Source organism: Delphinapterus leucas, chromosome X (assembly GCF_059928025.1).
Source record: "Delphinapterus leucas isolate spDelLeu-1000000601 "Yukka" chromosome X, BTC_Dleu_Yukka2, whole genome shotgun sequence".
In the NCBI taxonomy this organism is placed as follows: domain Eukaryota; kingdom Metazoa; phylum Chordata; class Mammalia; order Artiodactyla; family Monodontidae; genus Delphinapterus; species Delphinapterus leucas.
In genome coordinates this window covers 116,602,479-116,627,744 of record NC_143150.1, presented here as the reverse complement: position 1 = coordinate 116,627,744, position 25,266 = coordinate 116,602,479, and the positions used below count along the sequence as shown (strand labels likewise).

Here is a 25,266-nt window from a genome sequence, read left to right as displayed (position 1 = left end):
CTGCAACTAAAGAAAGCCCACGCGCAGCAACGCAGCCACAAATAAATAAATAAACAAACAAATAAATTGATTTTTTAAAAAAAGCATCTTGTTCCATCGAGGAACTTGTGCCCATCCTACTGGTAGAGCCTAATGAAACACCTTGGTGTGCACTTTTTCCCCATGCGCTTTAAAAAAGCCATTAAGATTATGTAAGGAGTTTTCAAAAGCGTTTCAATGATTATAAAATCCTTCACTGCTTTCAAACATAAAACAGATACACAAGGAAACTCACCCTTTGTCCTGCTGTCCATTTCTGTTTTTGACGAGTCTGGAGTCGCTGCAGTCGGAGGTAACTTCTTGCCAATAGTCTGAGGGGAAAAAAGATGATCTTTACTCATCAAGATGATTCTCTCCATCAAGCAAAGGAATAAAAAAGATCAAGATCACGATGACGAAATGCTCCCAACTGGTCCTAAAAGCCTCATACTTAAGTTTTGGTATTGCTCTCTGTATTGGCTGCCATTCTTCCATTAGGCCTGGACCTCAGTGACAGATAGGTGGGAAAACCAAGTTAAAAAGGCTTTATCCTTGTAGGCACTCCATATCTCTTATTTCCATTCTTCCTTGGTTCTTTTTTTTTTTTTTTTTTGCAGTACGTGGGCCTCTCACCGTAGCGGCCTCTCCCGTCGCGGAGCACAGGCTCTGGACGCGCAGGCTCAGCGGCCATGGCTCCCGGGCCCAGCCGCTCCGCGGCATGTGGGATCTTCCCGGACCGGGGCACGAACCCGTGTCCCCTGCATCGGCAGGCGGACTCTCAACCACTGCGCCACCAGGGAAGCCCTCTTCCTTGGTTCTTATTAGAAGGTTGATTACTTTCAGCAGAGAAAACAGGGACATTTCCCCTCAGTTTATGAGAAGCTGACTCAATCTATGGCCCAGAGGAGGTGCTCAAAGTGTCTGCAGCTTGGAGGGAAGGGCAGGAAGAGGGAAGGCACAAAAAGACAGAAAGAAGGAAGGGATGGAAGGATAGAAGGCCAGAAGGACAGACAGATGATGGGCAGGTGGAAGGACAGGCAGAAGTCAGAGTGTCCAGGGCAACTGTGCCTTGTCGTGTCTCCTTCTAGCCATCTAAAAGCCAACTTGCTCCAAAGGTGGAACAAGCAGGGCCAGCAGCTCCCTTCCTTCCCACCAGCCTTTCACCCTCCAGGGCTTTGAAAAAGGCCAATGCTGCAGACCCGAGGCAGCTATTTAGTAGTTAAAAAAAAAAGAGTCTGTTTTGAGTTCATTTTCTTCCTTTCATTCATAACTAATTCTATTATCATCCATCCACAGAAAAGACTGGATATTGTCTCTAACTAAAGATACTCCCCCAAACACAGGCAACTCAGCGGCTCAAAGCAACAAAAATGAAAAACGAGACGAGCAGCAAAATGATGGTTCCAAAGGTGAGGTCTGTCCCCCCTCCTGTCCTTGGACATCACGTTTGTGTCATGGTGATTAACGCCCGAGGAAAACGTCGACTGATACCAGGGAAACAGCTCTCAGAACCAAGCAGCTGCGTGAATCTCCCCGACAATGAGGAGTTTCCGCAGTGAGAATTTCGGCCACTGGGAAGACCAAACGTATCTCCTCCTTGAACACATGAAGGGGAATGAACTGCATAATTGACATGCTGGCACGGTGGAATTTTTCTTCAAATACGACTGATTCACCACAGTTTTTAATTTGAAAAAGTTCTTCATGCTTCAAATGTTGAAACTAACATTAAATATGAATAAATCACAGAAAGAGTGTAAGATAAATCTAATCCTCAGCCCTTAGTGAATTTTTAAAAACATTTGTGACAGAAAGCCTTTACATTTTACACGGTGACATTTTTATTTAGTGCTGCAGGGCTTTCTGTATTGGATAAAAAATGAAACCCCAAATACTATGCCGCTCCTCAACCGCCACTAAATACTCAAGCTAGTAACACTGTGATTCCGAGGAAACATCAAGGAGGAAAGAAGCTTGTTGTTATCTGGCCATAAGGTCACATTTGATGAAAAACTGTTCTGAGAATCATCTTGAAAAGTCAGGAATTGACAGTAAAAACAGATGCACTCAGTGTCATTCGCATTCCTGCTCACACTTCCAACAGCATCTCCATCACTCTCTTTGTTTTCCCCTTTTGTGGACCAGAATAAACCATCGCTGCTGTTAACACATTAGGAAGAAGAAAACAAAAACGATTCATCCTTTAGTTGTTGCTGACAGTAGAGAGAGGAAAATACAGCGGTAAGAACTATGTCCAATCCTGACTTTGCTTCCATTCCTGAAAAAAAAAATCAGACATCCGATGGTTTGGGCCTTAAGCCAGATGCCTTCCTTTAGAGAAACTTTCACAGGTTGTATATTGTTACGACACCCCCTTACTTGGTAACAAAAGGAAGTGTTGCCCCCCATCTCTGATGTCCTGGTTTACCAGTGCGTCCAAGCTAACAGACATCAAGAAAGGCCACCAGCTAAATATACTTACTTCTGAGCAGAAAGACATAAGAAAGCAAAGCTTACTCTATTATTTTTTTTCTTGCTATTTGAGAAAACACAGCGCACTGGTCTCTGCGTGGATCCCAGCATCGGGGGGTGGGGGTGAAGCTGATATTGCACTCTTCTTCTGGGGATGCTAGACCTTAACTCCTTCCTTCTTCCTCATGGGCCTTGAGGAAGGTCTAGAGTAAGGCCAGTTCCTCCCTTCTCAGCCTGGTCTTCCAGGCGTCCCAGAGATGAGAGCTGTTCAGGTGTCTCTCTCTCCTCTAGGACCCAGACCCAGAGAAGTATGGTTCCCAGACCTGCGGCACTAGCCTCACCTGGGAACTTTGTTAGGAAGTCGAATTCCCAGGCCCCGCCCCAGCCTTTCTCAATCGGAAAGTCTGGGGATGGTGCCCAGCAGCTTCTGTCTGAACACACCCTCCAGGGGATCCTGGTGTACATTCAAGTTTGAGAACCACCAACCTAGATGTAGGAGGGATTCCATTAGCATTAACCAAATCCCTTTTCTGGGATTAACAACTCTGGCGCCTATTCTCATACCTGGACAAATTATAAAACATCTTTTTCACTCTTCTTCCTCTCTTCTCTACCTCCTTCCACTAAATGCCTTCCCCCTTCTCTATTCTCACTGGCATAAGAACTTGTCATCGCTACTGAATGAGTCGGTTCAGAGAGGCAATGAAGTTTAGTAGAGCAGACAATGTGACAATATCACTGAGGGAGAAGGAGGGGGGCAGAGGTGGCCATGAGACCCTTCACCGAAGGAGTACTGAAAGGATGAATGCACGGATGGATGGATGGACAGATGGATGAATGGATGGTAAGACTGCTTTGAACCAAAAATGGAAGACTGTATCTAGCCTCTCTGGGCTCAGACTACCGTGAAGGCCAAGTGGGCAGATCCCCATGACGGGGTCGACCTTCAGGGACAGCCAAGCCCTGCGGCTCCTCTGTGGCGCTCCCCTTTACTGGCATTTGGGGCAGGACATTTCTTCACTGGAGAAGACTCTCACACACCAAAGGACAGTTAGCAACACTTTCTCCTGCTCACTAACAGCCTGTAGTGCTCCTTCCTCACTGCATCCACCCCAAACACCCCACCCCTTTCCAAACACCCCATTTGAGAAGCTCTATCCCTTGCCCTTCCTCTAAATATAAGAACAAAGACAAAGGTAGTGAATTACTGCGTTCTCACCAGGCTTCCAGCTTCCCATACCTCTGAAAACATGTTTGATCCATTGGGCTAAATGTGAACAGAAACCCCAGCTTTTAAAGGGCATGCATCATGAGAGCAATGCCAAGTTCCAGTACACACATAGGTCCCACATAGCTGAAGGTCAGCCACAGCGCAGGCCTACGTGGACGGACAAATTGGGGAATCACATCCATGCATCTCTCATCCACCTTGCAGGCAGTAAAGAAGGATGCTAGGCTTGCAGAGGCTATGGAAGAGCATTCGGGGTCTCCACTTGTGGCTTCCTTGGCAGAGCTCAGAGTTCCTGCCTTCCTGGGTGTCACAAAGAAGGTGTTATCCAGGACAAGCACGGGCCACACACTTAGGGGCTGTGTTGATGCTGCTCAGGACACAGCTCTTTCAGCTCCTAAGAGATCTGCAAACAGGCCCATTTTACCACATGCCTTCGATGGAGGGACTCTTGGGCTCTGCTCCATAGCTCAGCCCAACATTTCCTCTTCTAGTCCATGCTGTGGCTAAAGACTTCCTAGGACCCACATCCGCGATACTCTGCTCTGATTGCCCCCCAACTCAGAGGCTGCTGCTTGATCTGGGAGCGCATGTACATATGGACCTGAAATGTATGAAATGTATGTATGAAATCTATGGAGCTGAAAGCTCTACAGACTATTACTATCAACCCACTTCAACACACAGTAATCACCAAGTTGGTGTCAATTTTTGTCTCTCCTGTCACACCCTAATCTCCATTTAAAACCTGATTTTTAAAAACTAATAATTCAAAAAATTCTTCCCTTTGAATATGTAATACCAGAAGTCCCTCTGCTGTTAGCTCTCTTGACAAAAGTACTAAGTAAAGTTTTGGGGGGTTTTGTGTACAGTAGGGGCATCATATATACTCCTAGCTCTGTAAGATCTGATAACACAGCCTCAGGACAGATAACACACATATGATTTCAGTTAGTAGAGCTAGTAATTTCTTTTCTTTTCTGTGCCAAAATGAAGAAACTAATGCTTGTAGGAAAGACAATCACTGGATTGGACTCCAGTGGAATCCAGTTCCCTAATGACTAATATATCTGTTTCTCTTCGCAACTGCTGGAGTGTGAGACCAGGGTCCTGCTCAAACCAAGTGCAAAATCACTCCTCTGACTTTATTCTAATTCAGATGCAAGCTCCTTTGAGTGTAAAAAAGTTTCCAGTCATAGGACAATGCTAAGGAGAACAAAGTTTATGTCCTATCTCTGAAAGTCTCTTCTCCAATAATACTACAGAAAACTCTGAAATCACAAAGGCAACCAGGTTCGCTGTGTAGGGGGAGGAGTGAGAGAGCTCCTTGCATCCTAGCAGTTGGTGAAGCCCCCCTGTTGGTAGACCAGGCTTTCTGATGCCTATTCTAGAAGAGGGTGATCTTCTGAGAAGCTATACGGAGACATCACTCGAATGCTTACAAAAAGCCAAACACAAGACATGACTTTTCAAAAAGCTGGTAAAATACAAGATAAAGGACGGCTCTTTGAAGGCACGAGGCACGACTTTGACTACATTTGGTATCTGACAGTACCTTCCTTTTCTGTTCAGTACAGATTTGTTAAATACCCGTTCGATGTGAGACAGCGAAGCAGATGGAAAGGCAAGAGGACGCTGAACATCACTGCACACACTGAAACAGCAATTTGCTGGGTTCTCCAGAGTGGTGTTTTTTTTTTTTTTTGCGGTACGCGGGCCTCTCACTGTTGTGGCCTCTCCCGTTGCGGAGCACAGGCTCCGGACGCGCAGGCTCAGCGGCCATGGCTCACAGGCCCAGCCGCTCCGCGGCATGTGGGATCCTCCCAGACCGGGGTACGAACCCGTGTCCCCTGCATCGGCAGGCGGACTCTCAACCACTGCGCCACCAGGGAAGCCCCAGAGTGGTGTTTTCAGGGGTGCCCAGCCATTCAGCATGGTTATCCCAAATCCCGGTCAATATACAGGAAACAGAGAGATACAGGCAACAGGAGAGAGCGATGAGAAGAGAAACAAAACAGTAACTGTATATGACCATATCCACAACCTTTCAGCTTTCCTTTTCCACCACAAATCAGAGAGCTATACAAACTGCTATTAAAACTCACTGTCAACTTTTTATATTTATTCTTACATGCTCCTTTCATGAACATCTATGACTGATGGTATTAGGAGACGTCTGCTTGGTGCTCAGCAGGGAGCGGTACGAGCAGGGCAGAAGCCCCTTATGTAGCCAGCTCCTGTCTGAGCCAGAAGAGAACTAGTACAAAAGAGTGTCCATACAATGGAGTGCCTGCGCACTTCTAACGGAAGGCTTTCCTACTCGCTGGGAAATTTACATTAGCAATTGTCAATTCACCCGCCTTTGGTTGGCCCAGCCTAAACAACTTGCTATGGACAGAAGATATGTCAGAGTAAAATACAACTCCAAATTCTAAAAATCAAATGCATGGTCCAGTGAAAGAAAAAATATATTTGTAGCTCCATTCTACGGACAGAGGTATTACCTCTGCAATACCTCACATACCACTGTGTTAATTCTGACGTCTCCAAAGGGGCATGCTTCATATAAGTAAGTCTCCTTTAAACTTGGCTATAAGAAAAGATAAAATGTAAAAAGCTGTCTTCTGATTATTAAGTTGGGCTTAAGACTTACGGTTATTCATATAATGTTTATTTCCCTGGTTGTCTTGAAATGTTAGTGATAATTCAAGTTACATTAAACCTCCTTGCCCAACCAGAGTTAAAGACCTTGTCAGATTCACAGCTGCTTTAGAAGTATTTGTTAGCTGTATTCCACTTAGAAGTTTAACGGCTTTTCTCCTCCTTTCTCTTCCGAAACAGTGCACTCCTTGAGGGAAGGACCTAGATGTTAATTATTCTCTTATCTCCACAAAGTGAAGGGTTAGGAAGTGTTTGTTGAGTGGAGCCAGGAATTTGGGGGCACCATCCCCTCACCCTTTGCCCTACCATGAGCATCCTACCACATCACAACAGGTAAATGAAGGGAGCTGTCCTCCTTGACAAACCAGACTCCTCTTGGAGCCCCACTGTTTGTCACTGTCATGTATCAGCTCTTCCAGCCTGATCTCTGGTGACAGCACATTGTCCAGGATGTCTTCCTAGACCTCTATGACCCCTGCCTTACTCCCCTGTTCTCATGCACATGACCCCGACCTCCGATTAATTATTGGTTGCCATAAAGAAGAATCCAATCTCAGCCATGTTTCTGGTGGACTTTTGTCTGCCTATGATGTCCAAATACTCTTCGCGGCCTGCTCCCTCACATTTTCTCAGGTTCCTATTATGATCAAAGGACCCTCACTTGGAGGGTATATTGTCATCCAGGTATGTGTGTACACACACACACACACACACACACACACACACACACACACTCCCAAGATGTTCCACCAACCAACCAACTAAATACCAAAACACCTAATGCCACAATCAGGTAAATTTGGGAAACACAGGATGCTTGGTCTAATCCTTGCATAATAGCATATTAAAGGCTCTGAGAAGTCCTGCAGTTACAGATTAATTTTATCCTTAACATTTTCTCATTGTTTTCTAAACTTATCCGCACACAGAAATCCTACTTCTTATGATACCTATCGACACATCACGAGAACGAGCAGTCCTCAGAAGAGGTGGGTGAAGGTCACCACTTCCGCTTCCTAAATTCTCTTGGCTCATCCTCTCTGGCTCCTAGACTCACAACGTGGAACCCACCCTTGACTACTCTCTTACTGCACCTTCCCATATCAAACCCACCACCCAGTCCCTGCTTTCAGTTTCATCCCCTCCTCTTTGACCCCAGCCTGTGGGCTTTGTAACTAACACAGGAACTATTTCCACAGTTTTCTAGACGAGGATCCTATTCTCCAATTCAAGCCACTTCATTAGCTCTCCTGTACACTCAACTTTTAATCACCCTCCACCACCACCCCTTACCATATCTATTTCAAAACACTCAGAATATATACTGCTTCTCAATGGCTATTCATGTAATTCCCAAAGCCCTGAAGACATTCGAGGGTTTACTTCTGATAGCTGCAACTTGGCAGCTCTCTCAATGGCTGGCATCTTTCTCTTGTGCTCTTAAGATGAGTAGCCAACTTTGACTATAAGACACTTATTTCCATCTTAGATGCTTCCATTAGATCTTCTAGGGTTTACTCTTTCTACCTGTCCAATAGATACTTCAGTATCTATCATTTTACTGAACATGTATATATGAAGTCTGTTTTATATTTGTGTATTAAACACACATGCACACTCTCTCTCTCTGACACGTGTGCCTCAGTAGAAAGATGTACCTAAGAATTTGAGCCAATTTCTATCATTTACCATGCACTTTAACTTCTGCCAGGATCTGATCATTTGGTTTATTTGTTTGCTTTTTGAACACCTCAGGAGACCATGTCCTAGAAAGCTGGAAAGAACCATCCAACACATGCACTCACTGGAGGAATAGGATTTTCTCTGTCAAAGCAAAATAACTTTTTGAAGGTGTAGTAGGGGCTTCCGCTTGTGCTGGGGAAATGCAGTGCTGAAGGAGGAGTCAAAACCTACTTAAGTGCTCAATGAGGTGGAGCATGTACATTCAGACAACATTAAAATCATAGGAGGCAGCTCTCCAAACGTCTGACAGTATATGAAAATGCTGTTTCTATTTTCCCCCACTGTTCCCAAGAGAGGAGCCTGCATGCTATTTTGTTGTCGGATCATCTTATTCACAGAGGATAAACAAGCCAGAGTAAATTTCCATTTCATATACTACTTCGGCAAAACACAGTTCGCCAGTACGCTTTCAAAAGACTATTTTCTGCTCTTACAACAGATAAAAGGAAATCTCAAGCCTTTCTTCTACCAGAGGATTAGTTTTATCTTTTGATTAATAATGCTTTCCTTTTAGATGCATTTGGAGAATTTAAGAAGAGCGTGGGTAAGGAAGAGAGAAGGATGGTATGGGAGCAGGGAATATCACGGGGCCAGTTTGAGTTCTGTTCATCCAGTGCTTTAACATGAAACTGGCTGTACATACACGGACCAAGTCCTAATTTGCTAATAAAGTAGTGGTATGAATTCAATTAACATACAAAGATCCTTTCCAGCTCTACAATATTTTGACTTAGTCAGTCCCAACACAGTCCAGGCTATCCCCCTTACCTGGGATGGCACCTTTTCCTGCAGTATATTTGAATCCCATCTCACCTTTAAGGTGCAACTAAAGTCCAGCTAGCTAAATGTTTTCTACTGACATGCAGCCCACATTTGTTCATGACATTTTTCTGTGTATGAGATACTTGAGGGCCAAGCCACGTTTATTCAGTTTTCCTTTCTGCATTTAAAGTGAAGGCTTGCCTCAACCACTCTTCCTCCATCCCTCCCTCCCTTCCTTCTTCCCTTCCCTTCCTTCCTTCCTTCCTTCCTTTCTTTCGCTCACTCACTCACTCATTCATTTATTCAGCATTCTTTTCTAGAACTACCATGAGCCATGATCTATGCTGGAAGCTGCATATACAAAGATGAGATGGGTGGAGTCCTGGATCTCAAATAAGTTCAAAATTTAGCTGTGGAGACAGATTAATTAACAAAGCATCACAGTCCAAGGGATAAACACTACAATAAAAGTGTGCATAGAAAAGAAAAAAGGAGCCATTAACAAGTCTACATGGAGAAATAAGCCTCACAGCAATGATGCAGCTTGAGTTAAATTCTGAAGAATTAGCAGGAATTTGCCAGGTAGAAAATGGTAGAGAGAGTATTCGAGCTAAAGAAAAGCAGGAGTGAAGGTGAGAATGTAAGCAGGGAATGGGGGCTTCGCAGCACAGAACGGGGACAATGGAAGGGGGGATCCTGTAGGTGGGGTGAAAGGAGGAAGAGCTGCTTGGGCCAGGAGGCCAGCAAGGTAAATGGAAGCCAATGTTACCGTTTGTGCTTTATCTTAAAGGCAACTGGTAGTTAGCAGAGGTGTGGCATGATCACATTCGTGACTTTAAGACCAGTGATCCGGTGGCATTGGGAAGAATGAAGAAGAAAGGAAAGGGCATGTGAAAGTCAAGGAGATAATTAATTAGGAGGTCGATGCAATGATCCAACTGAGGCAGTGAAACTAAGGATGCGGAAGAGAGGCTGGAGAAACACGCAGACTGCCAACCTGTCCATATTCCACAATCACGACAGGGATAAATCAGTGACTGTGAATTGGTGTGAATATAGATGGAAAAATACCCAAACTCTGTTATGTTCTTGAGTCAACATATATGTATTCTACAGAGGTATTGAGTGCCAATGGTGTACAAAGAACATTAAGCTCAGACCCTGACCAGAGAGGCAAAAGAGCTCAACAGGCTCAGGGAAGCATCATGGAAAATCTATCCTAATGACAAGAATCACAGTGGATGTGTTTCTCAGGTCGCTGATGCTGGTGTGGTGACATTAGTGAAAAATAGTAGGCCTGTGACAGTGCTGAACAGTTAGCTTACTGCTAAAACACTAACCAATCTACCATTTGAAAACAAAAACTTTTTTTAAAACAGAGGCACGTAAGAAGCTCTGGACATGTACGAAAAAGCATCTTTCTAATCTGACAAATTTCAAGTAAACAGTTTAGGCAAATATGTCTCCAAAAATGTCTTAAGCTAGAGACAAAAATGGGAAATTTCTTTTCCCCAAAAGAAACTTCCAGAGAAGCTTTTCTCTCCTTCAGAGTAAGGAAAGGAAATGAAACAGTTTCAAACAGAAAAGAGGTGATACTTGGAGCAATGCTTTGTTGCTTGGTTTTCAAGTAAAATTGCTACTTAAAAGGCTAGGGCATACAATGGAATATTATCCAGCCTTAAAAAAGAAGGAAATTCGGACACATGGTATATAGCATGGATGAACCCTGAGGACATTACACTAAGTGAAATAAGTCAGTCACAAAAGGGCAATACTATATGCTTCCTCCCATATGAGACACCCAGAGTAGTAGAAATCACAGAGACACAAAGGAGAATAGTGACTGTCAGGGGCTGGGGCAGGAGGAATGGGAAGTTGTTGGGTACAGAGTTCCTGTTTTACAAGATGAGAGGAGTTCTAGAGACAGATGGTGGTGATGGTTGCGTAACAACGTGAGCGTATTTAATGTCACTGAATTGTACACTGAACAATGGTTAAAATGGTAAATTTTATGTTATGTATATCTTACCACAATTTTTAAAAAGGCTTAGGGTATACTCCTCTTTCCCTACAAGCCTCTCTTTATGTAGGAATATTGACTGAAATGGCAAAAAATTGCTCACGAGGCTCTGATATCCTGCTATTTAATATTCAGCACAAAATAATCAGGGGGTGCAGACAGCAGGTAATGAGGTGAGTTAGAGAACAAACCCATCTTTGTCCAGAAACTCACCTCAGTCTTACTGGGAAACACTCCTTACACCTCTAGGAAAGATAACCTACTGATCCCATAAAGACAATCTCTAAATCTGGCTAATGCTAAAGCGCTCTGGCTTTAATCCTGTATGACTCATTCTTTACTTTCATCAACTGTTCCACAGACTCCCAAAGAATAACACTTATTCCTTTTTTGAATCATCTGGACTCCCCAGTTTTATAGAAGAACGGAAGAGAAAACAGCATCAAAGGTTAAAGATTCAATGATATTATCTTTATATTTTATCTTTATTAGAAAGAACAAGTTCACATCACGCACTTATGCAAAACAGGGACTTCCAAAGTACACTCAGAGGTCAGGTACACATTACTTACATCTTCTAGACCTCCAGAGGAATACTTAGAAAGATGACCCCAAGGTGCTCCAACAATGGAGATTCTCAAAAAGAGATCAAATTGAACTCAGGGTACTTCAATGACTAGTTACTAAGACATTTAACAATGAGGGGTGAACCCAAATTGTGTGCCTTCCATAAAAATATCCTAGATGCCAACTGCTGGAATTCTCCCTCACCTCCCCCCCGCTCCGAACTTGCTTTGAATCTCGAGAACAGCACTCACCACCCTCTGCCTTGTGATTATGGCTACTTACGTATGTGTCTGTTTCACTGACGGGGACTTTAAACGCTGCAGGAGGGCAAGGGCAGTGTCTTGGTAATCTCTGTATTCTTTGATGTGCCTTGCACACTAGAGGTACTAAATATTCATAATTTACTGCAGTCAACAATAAATTCAACATCCAGCCAAAACATTTAGATTTATGGGGAACGTACTGTGTGCAATGCATTTTCTAGGCACGAGTGATATAACAATGGGACAAATCAACCTGTTTCCTCTTTCACGACAGCATCTGGTGGTAAGAGGGAATTAGTATTGAGTAGGAATTCCCCTCTAAGATCAGACTTAGCAGCTATGTGATCCTGGGCAAGTTACTTAACCTCTCTAGACCTCAGTTTCCTTGCCTGAAATGGAGATAATAGGTACCTCATAGATTTTGCTAGAAAGATTAAATGGAAAAAATGTATATAAAGTGCTTAACCATTACTACTGTTATTGAATTTTACCGAATAAAAACAATCATCATAATGCCTCTTTATGAATCTAGTTACAAAGAATGACTGTTTCAATTACAACATCTTTTAAAAACAGCAGGTTAACTGTCACTCCTTTGCTTGGGGATTGGAGACCATGAAGCAACTTTTACAAGACAGTCGCACAGCAGAGACGGGCTCAGAGGAAAGTGATAATTCTGAAAAAAGATCAAGGAAGAAAAGCAACAGCCATCGCCATATAGTCGCTGCTCAGGAGGCAAGGCAGACAAAACAAAGTAAAGAGGAGAAACGACAAGGCCCAGAGCCGACAACCCACAGAGCTTTCAGGTCAATAAAGCTTCGGTTAAGGTGGCGCCCAACAGTGAGTGGCCGGAAGACCGTTCCAGAAGCCCCTCAAGTACGAGCCCATGCCGGCTGCTTCTGGCTGCGTCCAAACTGTTATCTACTGTTAACGATGGAAAAACAACAAGGCGTGTGTCTGGGGAAAACGGCCCGTTGTCAGAGAACAGAAAGCCTTTTACTGAGCATTTTGATACTCAGGAGCAAACGCACCACCACAGAAAATCACCCCACGCCATCTCTTACAAAGCTCGGCATCCATTCAATAATGGATGAAAAAATCCTAAATTGCTCGGCCAAACAGATACTCCTCCCAGGCAGTTCAGGAATCAGGGCCAAATGAGACCATAAACTCACGTGATACAGATTTCTAAAGCCACTAGTGGAAATTACTGACAGACACTTAGACGTGAAAAGCTGGATTCACAGGCCTCTACCTGGAAGGGGCCAAGACTTCCTGCCAAAGGCTGCTCTTAAAGGCTTCTTTCAACACCAGCAAGGAAGGGACAACTGGAATTCTGTTCGGATCCTATAGGTAGTACATTAACTTCAACAAACCTTGAGGAATGCTTACTGCTACACAGCCCACAAGGCAAAACGGTTTTCCCACGTTATTTTTACCTTTACGTTTTCAAGAAAGTGCCGTGTTCTCGGCTATAATATTGGAGATTTAAACGTAGTGTTGACAGGAGTCAATGCAACCACCAGATTCCAGATCTCCCAGATCCTCTAGGTATCTAGAGCCTCAAAACGGAACATTCTACAGCCTTCTAAAGAAATGTCTACTGAAAGTCTGTAATGACATGGGAAATTATATATAATGCTGAGTGGAAAAAAATACACAATTATGTGTGCGAAAAAAATTATGCATGTGGTATGATCTCAACCGGTTAAAAATGTATGGCAAAAGGAGTGAAAGTAAATATGAAACAATGTCAACAGTGTAGGCCCCGGGGTGATTCAATTATAGTGCTTTTTACTTTCTTTTATATTTTTCAACTTTCCAGTGTTTCTACAAACCAGTGATTACTTTTACAATCCAAGTTTTAAGAAAATAGCACACACTAACATAGGTGGAAAGGATGGCCCACCTCTTCACATTACTAATGCCTTTCTTCAGGTCTGACTTGATTTGCAACACCTCCTAACTAGAAATCACATGCAGCTTCCATTAGCGTGTCATTATATTTCCTTTTCCAAGGCATTAGTAAGGATGTTAAGAACATCAGGTGTAAAATGAGTCATGATGGTAACTCACAAGATACCACCCGTATATAGAGAGCATCCCCGGTCATTTATCATCACACTTGACTTCCAGTTATTCATCATTTCACATCCTCAGTGATTAAGTGGATGATATAAAGTCATTTTCAATTAATGTTGCTCCAAAGAAAGTATTGAGTCATTTTATCAAATGTTTTCAAAGTCAAAAATATATATTTCCTGTTCTTCTAATTAAACCCATGAATTCCTATTCAGACATGTGAAGGGGACTGAAAAAAGAGTTGAATTTACTTTGTAACTGTTTTTATGTGAGCCCTCATTTCCCAGTATTTGAAGAAGTACTGGTTTAAGAGGTGTGACCTATCTGTGCAGGGTCCACAGCTTAACTGTTCTCAGTTTCCTACCAGTTCTCTAGTTCTTCACAAGCAAAAACTCGTTTAAACACAAACCAAAGGAATTATTAGTTTCTCAAATGGGAGAAAAACCAAGTGTGATGAGAACCAGGCCCCCCAAATTGTGAGCCCACTTAATGTGAACATACTTTCAAAAATCAAGCCTGACATTTTTTTTTTCTCATCCCCTTTGTGATGTGGGTTTTTTTTTTAACATCTTATTGGAGTATAATTGCTTTACAATGGTGTGTTAGTTTCTGCTTTATAACAAAGTGAATCAGTTATACATATACATATGTTCCCATATCTCTTCCCTCTTGCGTCTCCTTTTTTTTAAATGGGATTCAAAGGCTTCCCTGGTGGCACAGTGGTTAAGGATCCGCCTGACAATGCAGGGGACATGGGTTTGAGCCCAGGTCCGGGAATATCCCACATGCCGCAGAGCAACTAAGCCTGCTCTCCACAACTGCTGAGCCTGCGCTCTAGAGCCCACTCACCACAACTACTGAGCCCGTGTGTCACAACTACTGAAGCCCACGCACCTAGAGCCCGTGCTCTGCAACAAGAGAAGCCACCGCAGTGAGAAGCCTGTGCACCGCAACGAGGAGTGGCCCTCGCTCACCGCAACGAGGAGTGGCCCTCGCTCACCGCAACTAAGAGAAAGCCCGCGACAGCAACAAAAACCCAACACAGACATACATACGTACATACATAAATAAATAAATAAATAAAAATTTAAAAAATTTTTTAAATGGGACTCAAGTTTGGGGTGTGGACAGATTGAATAGGTGTACTTTTAAGAGGAACCTTTTTGTAGAATAACTTCTGGTCCGTTGGAGCAAAAATTCAGTTCAGTCTGTGCTTGGCTGCCAGTTATATTCATTCATTCATTTATTCTAACTTTAGTTTCATAGCAAGTGTCTGGAGGAAAAAGAGTTCTCTTAAGGCTATACATTCTCTTTAGGATGCCTGATGAGTTTTAGGCAAAGCACATCTTCACCATATGAACAAATGGTATGTCTTTCACTACTCACTTGGCATGGTCTCTCTTTCCTGTACTGAAATATTCCCCCATTCTCTTTGTCTTTCTCTGTAACATATACAAAGACTCCAAACCACACAAAATAGAGGGGAAGAAAACCCTCATTTAAAAAACAAAACACGGGCTTCCCTGGTGGTGCAGTGGTTGAGAGTCCGCCTGCCGATGCAGCGGACGTGGGTTCGTGCCCCGGTCCGGGAAGATCCCACCCACATGCCGCCGAGCGGCTGGGCCCATGAGCCATGGCCGCTGAGCCTGCGCATCCGGAGCCTGTGCTCCGCAACGGGGGAGGCCACAACAGTGAGAGGCCCAAGTACCACAAAAAAAACAAAACAAAACAACAACAACAAAAAACACGAAATCACCTATTTTAATCATGTGTTTCCTTAAATGGCACTTTTTGTGGTTATATGCTATTTTCTAAAGGCATATTTTGGTTTTTTATGGGGGTGTGGGGAAGACAATATGCACAGAAAATATCCCAACTGATGCATTTTCTGGTCTTGAGAAACTCCTTGCCCTTTTCTATTACAATGGAGAACGTTCATTTCAGTGCTCTCCATGTTTGAGTTCCTGAGAGCAGCAATTCCTCTTCGTGCCTTCCACAAAGATGCGCTATAGACTCAGCACAGGGAAAATAATACAGATTCACGGAAGATGGTGACAAAGGAGGACAGAGACCAGTGATGGTACTTCTGGAGTTTATAACCCATTCCCTACTCCTGAGTTATTATACTTAATCTATTTCAGACAGGTGGGTTTCAGGTGGCCATCTACAGGGGCTTTCAGGGAAAGATTTCCACACCCTTCCCATCACAGGACAAGGAAGAATTTATCAGCGCTCACTACTGGCTACTTCTCCCTTATTCCCAGGCTGGCACCATGTCTCAAATTAAAGGGGGCTCCCCTTTTTTCAGCCATCAATGGGACCAGAGAACGGTCAACCATCACCCCCAACATAATTCTTCATCTCCTCCTGAACTCTGTTTAGCCTTCTCTCTTTGCCACGGTGACCATCACTGTTCCACACTCCCGACCAATTACCTGAGTTCTAGTTTCTTGACCATCTTCATTCATTGCCTCTGTCATCGCCTCTTAGAGTACCCCTGCCTCTTTCTAGTCATTCAGTTTCATGACAAGACGATCAACCCATGTTAGATCTTCGTTTCACATAGAATTTCTAGACTAATGTCAGGGTTGGGCTACCCACGAACATACTGCTCTCTGGCCCCATAAAACCACTTTTAGTACTTGGAAACTGTGATGCCTTCCTGACCTGGCTATATCTCTTCTGGTTTCTCAAGACCTTTTGTCATCTCTTATCTGGACTGCTTTTCTCCTCTCCTGCCTAACGACCTATGACTGAAGGCTCTAGCCAGAAAAACCTGGAGTTGTTTGAGCTCTTGGGCAATGAATACAAAAATTACACCAAAATGTCAGAGATGCTATAACCCTTGACTGTAAGCACAGTAAGGTCACCCATCAATTACACTCTGCTCACCGCTATACTGCAAATCGACAATGTGACATGCATCGCTTAGGCAGATTACTTCCATGCATGGGCATAGAGTTACCAGCTTTGTAATGTTTCAGCCTCTTCTGAGTCAAAAATAGCAGTATCTGTATTCACGTCACTTGAAAAAACAGGATTCTAAATTATGAACAAGTCTACTTTCTCTGCTTCTAACAACACCCGAATGCAGAGGGGATACTGGGGTTTGAAGCAAAAGAAACTAAATCTAAAATTGAGACATATAAGACAGAAGACGTGTCCAGCTCTCCCAATGCAGTAACTGCTAAGCACTGTACCAAGAGGACGAATCTGGACAACTCTAGGATCTTAAAGTCTTGACATTTTACATCACTACTTCTCTTATTATCAGTTTTGTTAATTGTCTAGAAAAGGTACCCAAGAAGTTTCAGAAAAGCTGCCTCTAGTGAAGGAAAAAATGAGAAACCCAACTAAGAAATCAAAATAAAAAGAACAGACTGAGCAGATGCTACCAAAACAAATGGAGCAAAACATATTAAAATCACTGGTAGGTGAAAATGCTTAGCAAGTGAAAGAAGAAAAAGAAAATGAGGCAGTAAATCCATCTTTACCACTTCTAACTTTTTCATCTTAAATGAGCAAAACAGAAATATAGCTTCTGAATGATAGAGACTCCAAGTATCTGCCTTCAATTTTCCAAACATTGTCTATTTTATTCCTAAAAGTTCAAGGATGAGTTTAATTGGAGTGACACTCCTGAGTCACAGGCCATCTGTGAAATGGCTTAACGATAGCCTTTTGATGAAGAAGTGGCTTTTAAGGCAATTCTGGAAAACTCTTAATTTGTAAACTGTTCATTTTATAGCCCAAGTTGAGAGAGAGAGAAATCTCTATTAGAGGTGTCGGTAGGGGTTATTGTACTTATGCTTCCAGGTGTTTCTAGAGCATTTATGGGTATACATTTATTTAGGATCTTGCCTCCAACATCAAGAGCCTGAGCTGAGAATAAGGCTGTCATGTCACAATTTTTAAATGGCCTCAGATGCCACAGAAAAATACAAAACAGGTTGCTGACTAACTGAACGATCTCTGTGATCTAAATTCTTTCAACGGAAGCAAAGACAGACCACCATGCAAAGTAAGCTGGATAGCTTGTTTTAAAGTTGCCAGCTTTCATAGAGCATTAAACTTAATCCATCCCATTGTTCTAGTTGCACAGAACATCATTTTACAACCAGTGAGAATCTCTGAGAGAAAAAGACAAGCTAGGTACTGAAGCATGATCATTTTAACGGCCACACAGAAAATTTTAAACCCTTAAATTTCAGGAGTCAAAAGCATCTGCAAACTCTAGGATTATAAATATTATGAAATAATTGTTAATACGTGAACAAAAGAGGGCCACAATGAAATACGTACAGACACCTCAGCCCACCCCACTGAAGAACGGCAGTTGAAGCAAATGAACATGTCGGCAAACAATGTACAAAAAGAAGGACTTTCATTTCCTGTCCCCAAGGAATTCCAGAGCAGAAGTGAGGAGAGCAAATCAATCATAAAACTGGCTTTCCCCACAACGTAAGATGAAACGAGTACTATCATTTAGAATTAAAATAGCGCAAAAGAGAAATTCACCTTTTATCAAAACAATGGTTTTCAATCCGCTCTCCATAAACCTGTGAGGGGCTAAGTGAGACGCCGCAGTCCTGTCACCCTTAAACCTCTGAAGCCAAGCAACACCAAGGCTCTCCGCTCATCTTTTCTCCAGGAGCTGCAGGAACAGGGGGAACTAGTCCTTCCTTGAAACAATTTGCAATCTCTTGGGATCGTGTAACTGATCTGCTAGTTCATGGGGGTTCTCAGACAGAAGACCTCTTCCTCAACTCCTCATTCTAAGAGGAGAATAATAATATCCTTTCCTATTAGTGATAGGCAACACGAGCACACGTTAAACACCAATTCCAACCACAATGAGATACCACTTCACACCCATTAGGATGGCTATTATTAAAAAAAGAAAAAAGGGACTTCCCTGGTGGCCCAGTGGCTAAGACTCCATGCTCCCAATGCAGGGGTCCCGGGTTTGATCCCTGGTCAGGGAACTAGATCCCACATGCCACAACTAAGAGTTCGCATGCCACAGCTAAAGAAACCACACACGGCAACGAAGATCCCACGTGCCGCAACTAAGACCTGGCGCAGGCAAATAAATAAATAAATAAATAAATAAAAAAAACCCCAAAACAGAAAATCTCAAGTGTTGGCAAGCATGTGGAGAAATTGGAACTCTTGTGCATTGCTGGAGGGAATGTAAAATGGTGCAGCCACTGTGGAAAACAGTATGGCGGTTCCCCCCAAAATTAAAGAGAATTACCAGATGACCCAGTGATTCCACTCCTGGGGGTATACCCCCAAAAACTGAAAGCAGGTGTTGGTATGCCAGTGTTCATTGTAGCATTATTCATAGTAGTCAAAAGGTGGAAACAACCTAAATGTCTATCAATGGAGGGATGATTTTAAAAATTGTGATATATCCATACAATGGAGTGCTATTCAGCCTTTAAAAGGAAGGAAATTGTGACACATGCTACAACATGGATGAACCTTGAAGACATTATGCCAAATGAGATAAACCACAAAAGGACAAATATTTTATGACCCTACTCTCATGAGTAGTCAAATTTGGAGAGACAGAAAGTATAATGGTAATTGCTAACGGGAGGGGGAATTGGGAGTTAGTATTTAATGAGTACAAAGTTTCAGTTTGGGAAGACGGAAAAGTTTTGGAGATGGATGGTGATGATGGCTGTATAACGATGAGAATGTATTTAATGCCACTGAACTGTACATTGAAAAAGGAATAAAATGGTATCATATTATATATATTTTACCACAATAAAAAGATTCTATATTTCTACAAGAGTAGACAGAAAGCTTTTATGGGGATTTCCACTGGGAAGTAAAGCTGAGTGTGGGGCTGAGAAAGCCTTAGTTTTGTTCTGCTGGAATCTTTTATCATATACTTGGGTTAGTTTCATTAAAAACAAAACCAACCAGAATTAAGTCAGCTTATAACCTGGAAGCTCCTATTTTGAAAATTCAGCCAGAGGAAATAATCAGGGAAGGTACAATAATGTATATATAAGAATTTTTTTTTTCTCGCGGTACGCAGTCCTCTCACTGTCGTGACCACTCCCGTTGCGGAGCACAGGCTCTGGACGTGCAGGCTCAGTGGCCATGGCTCACGGGCCCAGCCGCTCCGCGGCACATGGGATCTTCCCAGACCGGGGCACGAACCCGCGTCCCCTGCAACGGCAGGCGGACTCTCAACCACTGCGCCACCAGGGAAGCCCCAAGAATGTTGTTTTTAATAGTAAAATTGTGGAAGCAACATAAATAGTTACCACACAGGGATTGGTTCAATAAATGGTGGTGCATCTTGACAATGACTGATCATACACCTCTCTGACAGAAAAGGGGGACCCATAATATGTTAAGTTTTAAAAACAGGTGACATTTAACATGACCTCATTATTGTATGAAGAGTGAGGTGTGTACTGCATGCACATTCAGGCTCAGATAAAAGTCTGGAAGGATACATAGAAAATGTTGACTACGATTATTCCTGGATCAGGACAGGAATAAAGACGCAGATGTAGAGAATGGACTTGAGGACACAGGGAGGGGGAAGGGTAAGCTGGGGCGAAGTGAGAGAGTGGCATGGACATATATACACTACAAATGTAAAACAGGTAGCTAGTGGGAAGCAGCCGCATAGCACAGGGAGATCAGCTCGGTGCTTTGTGACCACCTAGAGGGGTGGGATAGGGAGGGTGGGAGGGAGGGAGACGCAAGAGGGAAGAGATATGGGAACATATGTATATGTATAACTGATTCACTTTGTTATAAAGCAGAAACTAACACACCACTGTAAAGCAATTATACTCCAATAAAGGTGTTTAAAAAAAAGGGCAATTTCTATTTATTTCTTCATATTCTTTAACTTTGAGTTTTTATTATTATAATAATTTTTGCAAAGAGCTCCTGTAGTCAGAAGTAACAGAGTTATTTCCACTTTGAGAAACAAACAAGCAAAGGGGGGCACTCAGCAGTATAACGTGTAGTTTACAGGTCACTAACTTTAAGGGTTGCAGGGGCCACCCTTCCTGCCCCATTTCCAGGCCCTAGTCTGATGGAGCCAGAGAGGCCATTACCAAGACTCCCACGTTTCACAAGTTACATTCCATCAAGCTTTCACTCATTTCCCAAATGAAGAGTCACCATCTGAATTTTGCATATAAGTACCTAATTCTGTGTTTTACTTTTCAGAACTCAGATCAGTGACACCCAGCGATAATAACAATCAGCAAGTTTCAGATATTTTTCAATAGGAAAATTCTCTCAAGCCACTTCAGAGGAATATAGTTTTCTTTTAGCCAACTGCTCCCTTCTAGGCAAGCAACAGACACCCTTCAAAAAACTTTCAAGAAGTCCTCCTACTCTTAAAATAATGTGTTAAAACAATGTGTTTCCTTTCTGTCATGCTATTTTCCTTTTTTTAAAAATTTGAAAATATTATAAGTTAAAGGCAACAGAAAAAGACATAGATATATTTTACAGATACCATCAACTCTCCCCTTAAAATTTTTTTTGCAACAAGAAACAGGAATGTGGAAGACGTATGACGCATTGTAAGCTTTACTTACCCTGTGGTTTATTTAGGGAATTTTATTTTGTGTTTGGAAAATGACAGACTTCTGCTTTTAGGTAGACAACTATGAACAACTCACAGAGAGAAAGCAGAGCACCTATTACTAGCAAGCTTTTAGAGAATCAAATAATTTAGTGTCTCTATTTTACTCTGTATATGAGCAAACGAATATAAATGTCCAGGACTGCAAAATTAGCCAAATATCTTTAACTCAATAAAAAAGCACTTCAACAGCACCCAGAAATCACTACTCACAGCTTCTCCATTCGCAAGGAAAACTCCAATGTCCATGCCCCCCAAGAGTGAAATGCCCCACAGCTGGCACGCTCCGCGTGGATGTGTTCTTCTCTCCTAAGCTAACCTGAAGAGCAAGCTGGATTTGTTTACTGCACAAACATCTGTAATTGCTAAACATCTCGGTGACATGGGGTAACAGTTACTGCTTGTGCAAACTGCCCATCCAAATTACTCTCTGCAGTATGAGCACATGAAAACCCAAGACACAGAGAAATTGGAAACATCTGTAAAAATTAATGGCCGAATTAACCAAAGTGGGGGGCTGGTTAAAACAGCTAAATAGTTCCAGCGCAACATTTGACTTGAGAAAATAATCCTCCACGTTATAGGTTGCTCCTTAGCCTATCCACAGCCCCCCTCTGTGGGGGGTCCCCGCTGGTAACCCCTTCATTGTAACCTACCAATGCAAACCCATCACAAATCTTGTTAACAGAACAGTATAGATAAGATACACGTTAAGAGAATTTATTCCATCTCTAAAAGAAAAAAAAAAAAGAAGAAAAAAGAAAAAGAAATACCTCTTCTCCCATCATGCAGGCAGCCTCCTCTCTTCAGTTTGAAAAGGTCCCAGAACTACTCTGGAAGCCTCCCACTTCCTTCCAACAGCCAAAGGCATGGAGCCTGAAGGACCCAGCCTAACCCTGAGTCATACTTGGGACCAAATGAGCAACGGGGAGAACAAAGCTCGCATTTGTTTATGGCTCAGGAAGCCAGGGCCGATTCATGGCTTGGGAGGCTTCGAGAAAAGTCCTCCTTCCTCGCCTACGTCGCCACAGGAATCTAGGCTGCCTCCTCGGACCCACAGGTGTGACCGCTCGCACAAGGAACACACTCAAGGAGCGTTTATTTGGCAGGACCCAGCAAGCACTTCTGGTTAAAAACGTCAGAGAGAAAATAAAAAGCCCCATATCTTTCAATAGATACTGTGATGGGAAGCAAGAGATGTCTAAAATATGGTTTGTATACGAAAAGCCCATCGTGAAAGTGCCTGTATTTTAAAGAAATAAAATTAGTCGTACCACACAAAAATTACTCATTAAAAAAGGAAAAAAACTGAAGAAGGAAAAGCAGCCATGCCTTTATAGAAACACTTCCCCTAGGAAAAAAACAGCAAGATTGCTGCCAGCCATGTCATCGGTAGTAACCTAACAGATCGGAATAAAGTGTTTGAATAGCAATCTTGTTTTTCGCCCACATGAGATACCATTTTAATTACCATTGTAATGAATTCAGAGCCCAGTGGTTAAGAGTTCAAAACTCTATACGCAGGGTGTCTGAGATCAAAATCCCAGCTGGGCCACTTCCTAGTTGAGTGATCTTAAGCAACTTATTTGGACTCTGTTCACCTCAGTTTCCTTATCTAGAAAATGGGGATAATAGCACCAAGATACAGGGTTGTCTGGAAGATTAAATAAGTAATATATGTAAAGTGTTTATAAAAGTGCTTGGCACACAGGAAGCAGCCTATGAGCTACTATTACAAACTCAGGACCACTTCACAAAGCGGGATGCCATGTCAACAGTATCCTCACCTTACCACAGTTCTCATGTACAGAGACTCTGATAACCGGTTTTAGTTATTAACTATGGTTAGTTTTTAAATTAAGCTAATTTAAAAACCATTTATTCAATATTTATTAGCCACCTGCAGCGTGTAAGGGGCTTTGAATAAGATGCTGTCCCAGTCCTCAAGAAACTTGCAATCTGCTTGGATAAATAACACATAGATCTGTTTACGTGTCACACAAGAAAACAAATGTGGGAAATGTCACTTGGCTGAAAATGGCAAGTGTGATCCAAGTGCCAGAGAATTAGCATTTTGAATTTAGAGGACAGATAAGAAATCACCTTATCAAAACCTAATTAGGATGGGAGGGATGAGACAATCATCTGTGCAGAAGAATTCCAAACAACGAAGGTAGATACTCTGCCCTAAAGGAGGTGAGCTTAACTCCCCACTCCTTAAGAGTGAGGCGTGTATAGTGACTTCTTCCCAAAGAGTTGATGTAGAAGAGGGGAAAAAACAGACCAGCTTTACAGTGGAGAGACCTCAGCCAGGTGACCAAGGTCAACATCAACAGTGAGAAGTCATGTTCAGACCATGTACCCTTGATCTGATGGGATGAGAACGGCACTTCACCTCTGTGGTTCCCCCCCAAACCCATCACTTCAGTCTTATCATGAGAAAAACAGCAGACCAATGTCAACTTAAGGACATCCTACAAAACTCCTCAAAATCGCCAAGGTTATCAAAAACATGGCAAGTCTGAGAAACTGTCACAGCCAAGAGAAGCCTAGGGAGACAGGGCGAGCAAATGTACTGTGGTCTCCTGGATGGGATCCTGGATAAGAAAAAGGACTTTAGGTAAAAACTAAGGACATCTGAGTAAAGGATGGATCTTGGTTAATAATCGTGTAGCAATATTGGCTAATTGTGACAAATGCGCCATATTCATGTAAGATATTAACAACAGAGGAGACTGGCTGTGGGGTATGTGGGAACTCTGTATTATTTTCACAACTTTTCTATAAATCGAAAACTATTCTAAAATTAAAAGTTTATTAGAAAACAAATTAGGAAGATGAGCCTGCTGAATATATATATACATAAATAAATATATCTTATGTGATTTATAGACACACATGATGATGTTCATGAGTGTGTATAAATATATATGTATTTAACAATGCCCTCCCAACTTAATTTTTTAAATCTCTTTATCCTTAGCCTAGCTATGAACACAGATAGTTGAATGCTGACTCCTGGCTTTTTGCTTTCCATAATACACAAAAGAGTTTTCTTTGAAAGGAAACTTGGCTCTTCTGTCAGTTCTGCTGCCAACCCAGGCTACGGCGGCCCAACTCAAAGAGTGTGCATGAGGTGGGCCCATCTGCCCCTTTCCAAGAGCTACTAGCTACAAGAGCTCCAAGCCAATTAGTCATCAACCACAGAGCCCCGGGACTGGCAACTCTCCCAGCTACTTCCTCTCCCATCTCTAGTCCACACTGCCTGGCACCTCCCCAGTTCTCTCTCTAAAGTGCCAATCTGATCATGACACTGCCCGTTGGAACCCCTCCACCAACGTGCCAGCCCACCCAGAAGTGCAGCTAGTGAGTGGGCTGGCAGAGACCTAAGGGAAGAGGGTCAGGCTCCCCTCCAACTCCCTGTCCCCAAGTCCCCTGCAGCCCAGCCAAACCCAGCCCTCGTCCATCACCACACTCTCCCCTTGCCCATGTGCATACTGCCAGTACCAGGAATCCCCAGTTATCTTTTAACACTTTGCTCAAATAACACTTTCCTTGAAAAGATCTCCCTGACACGCCATCCCCTCCTTCTAGACCTCCAGGAAAAGTGAGCAGCTCCTTCCTCCCTATTCTCCTTGATGCTTTGGACAGAGCTCTGCTGCTCCTTTCCCCCTGCATCATAATCACTTTGAATACGTACCCACTTCTCTCCCATGCAGGGACAATCTGAAGCGCTAAATGAGAGGTCTGTATGTGACAGCTGATCCAAGGTGTGATGTGGGAGTGGAGGTGTTAACTCCATTCCAATTAACTA

The 25,266-nt window shown here is 42.8% G+C and overlaps 1 protein-coding gene across 5 annotated transcripts in view; it reads right to left on the bottom strand.

Annotated features, from left to right (window-relative positions):
- Positions 1–25,266, bottom strand: part of SH3KBP1 (SH3 domain containing kinase binding protein 1) — a 343,295-nt gene that overhangs the window by 105,451 nt on the left and 212,578 nt on the right. For all 5 annotated transcript variants that reach the window (XM_030763169.2, XM_030763171.2, XM_030763168.2 and 2 more), the window contains one exon: positions 275–350. In XM_030763169.2, coding sequence (XP_030619029.1) covers positions 275–350 — 76 coding nt within the window. The remainder of the gene's footprint in view (positions 1–274; positions 351–25,266) is intronic.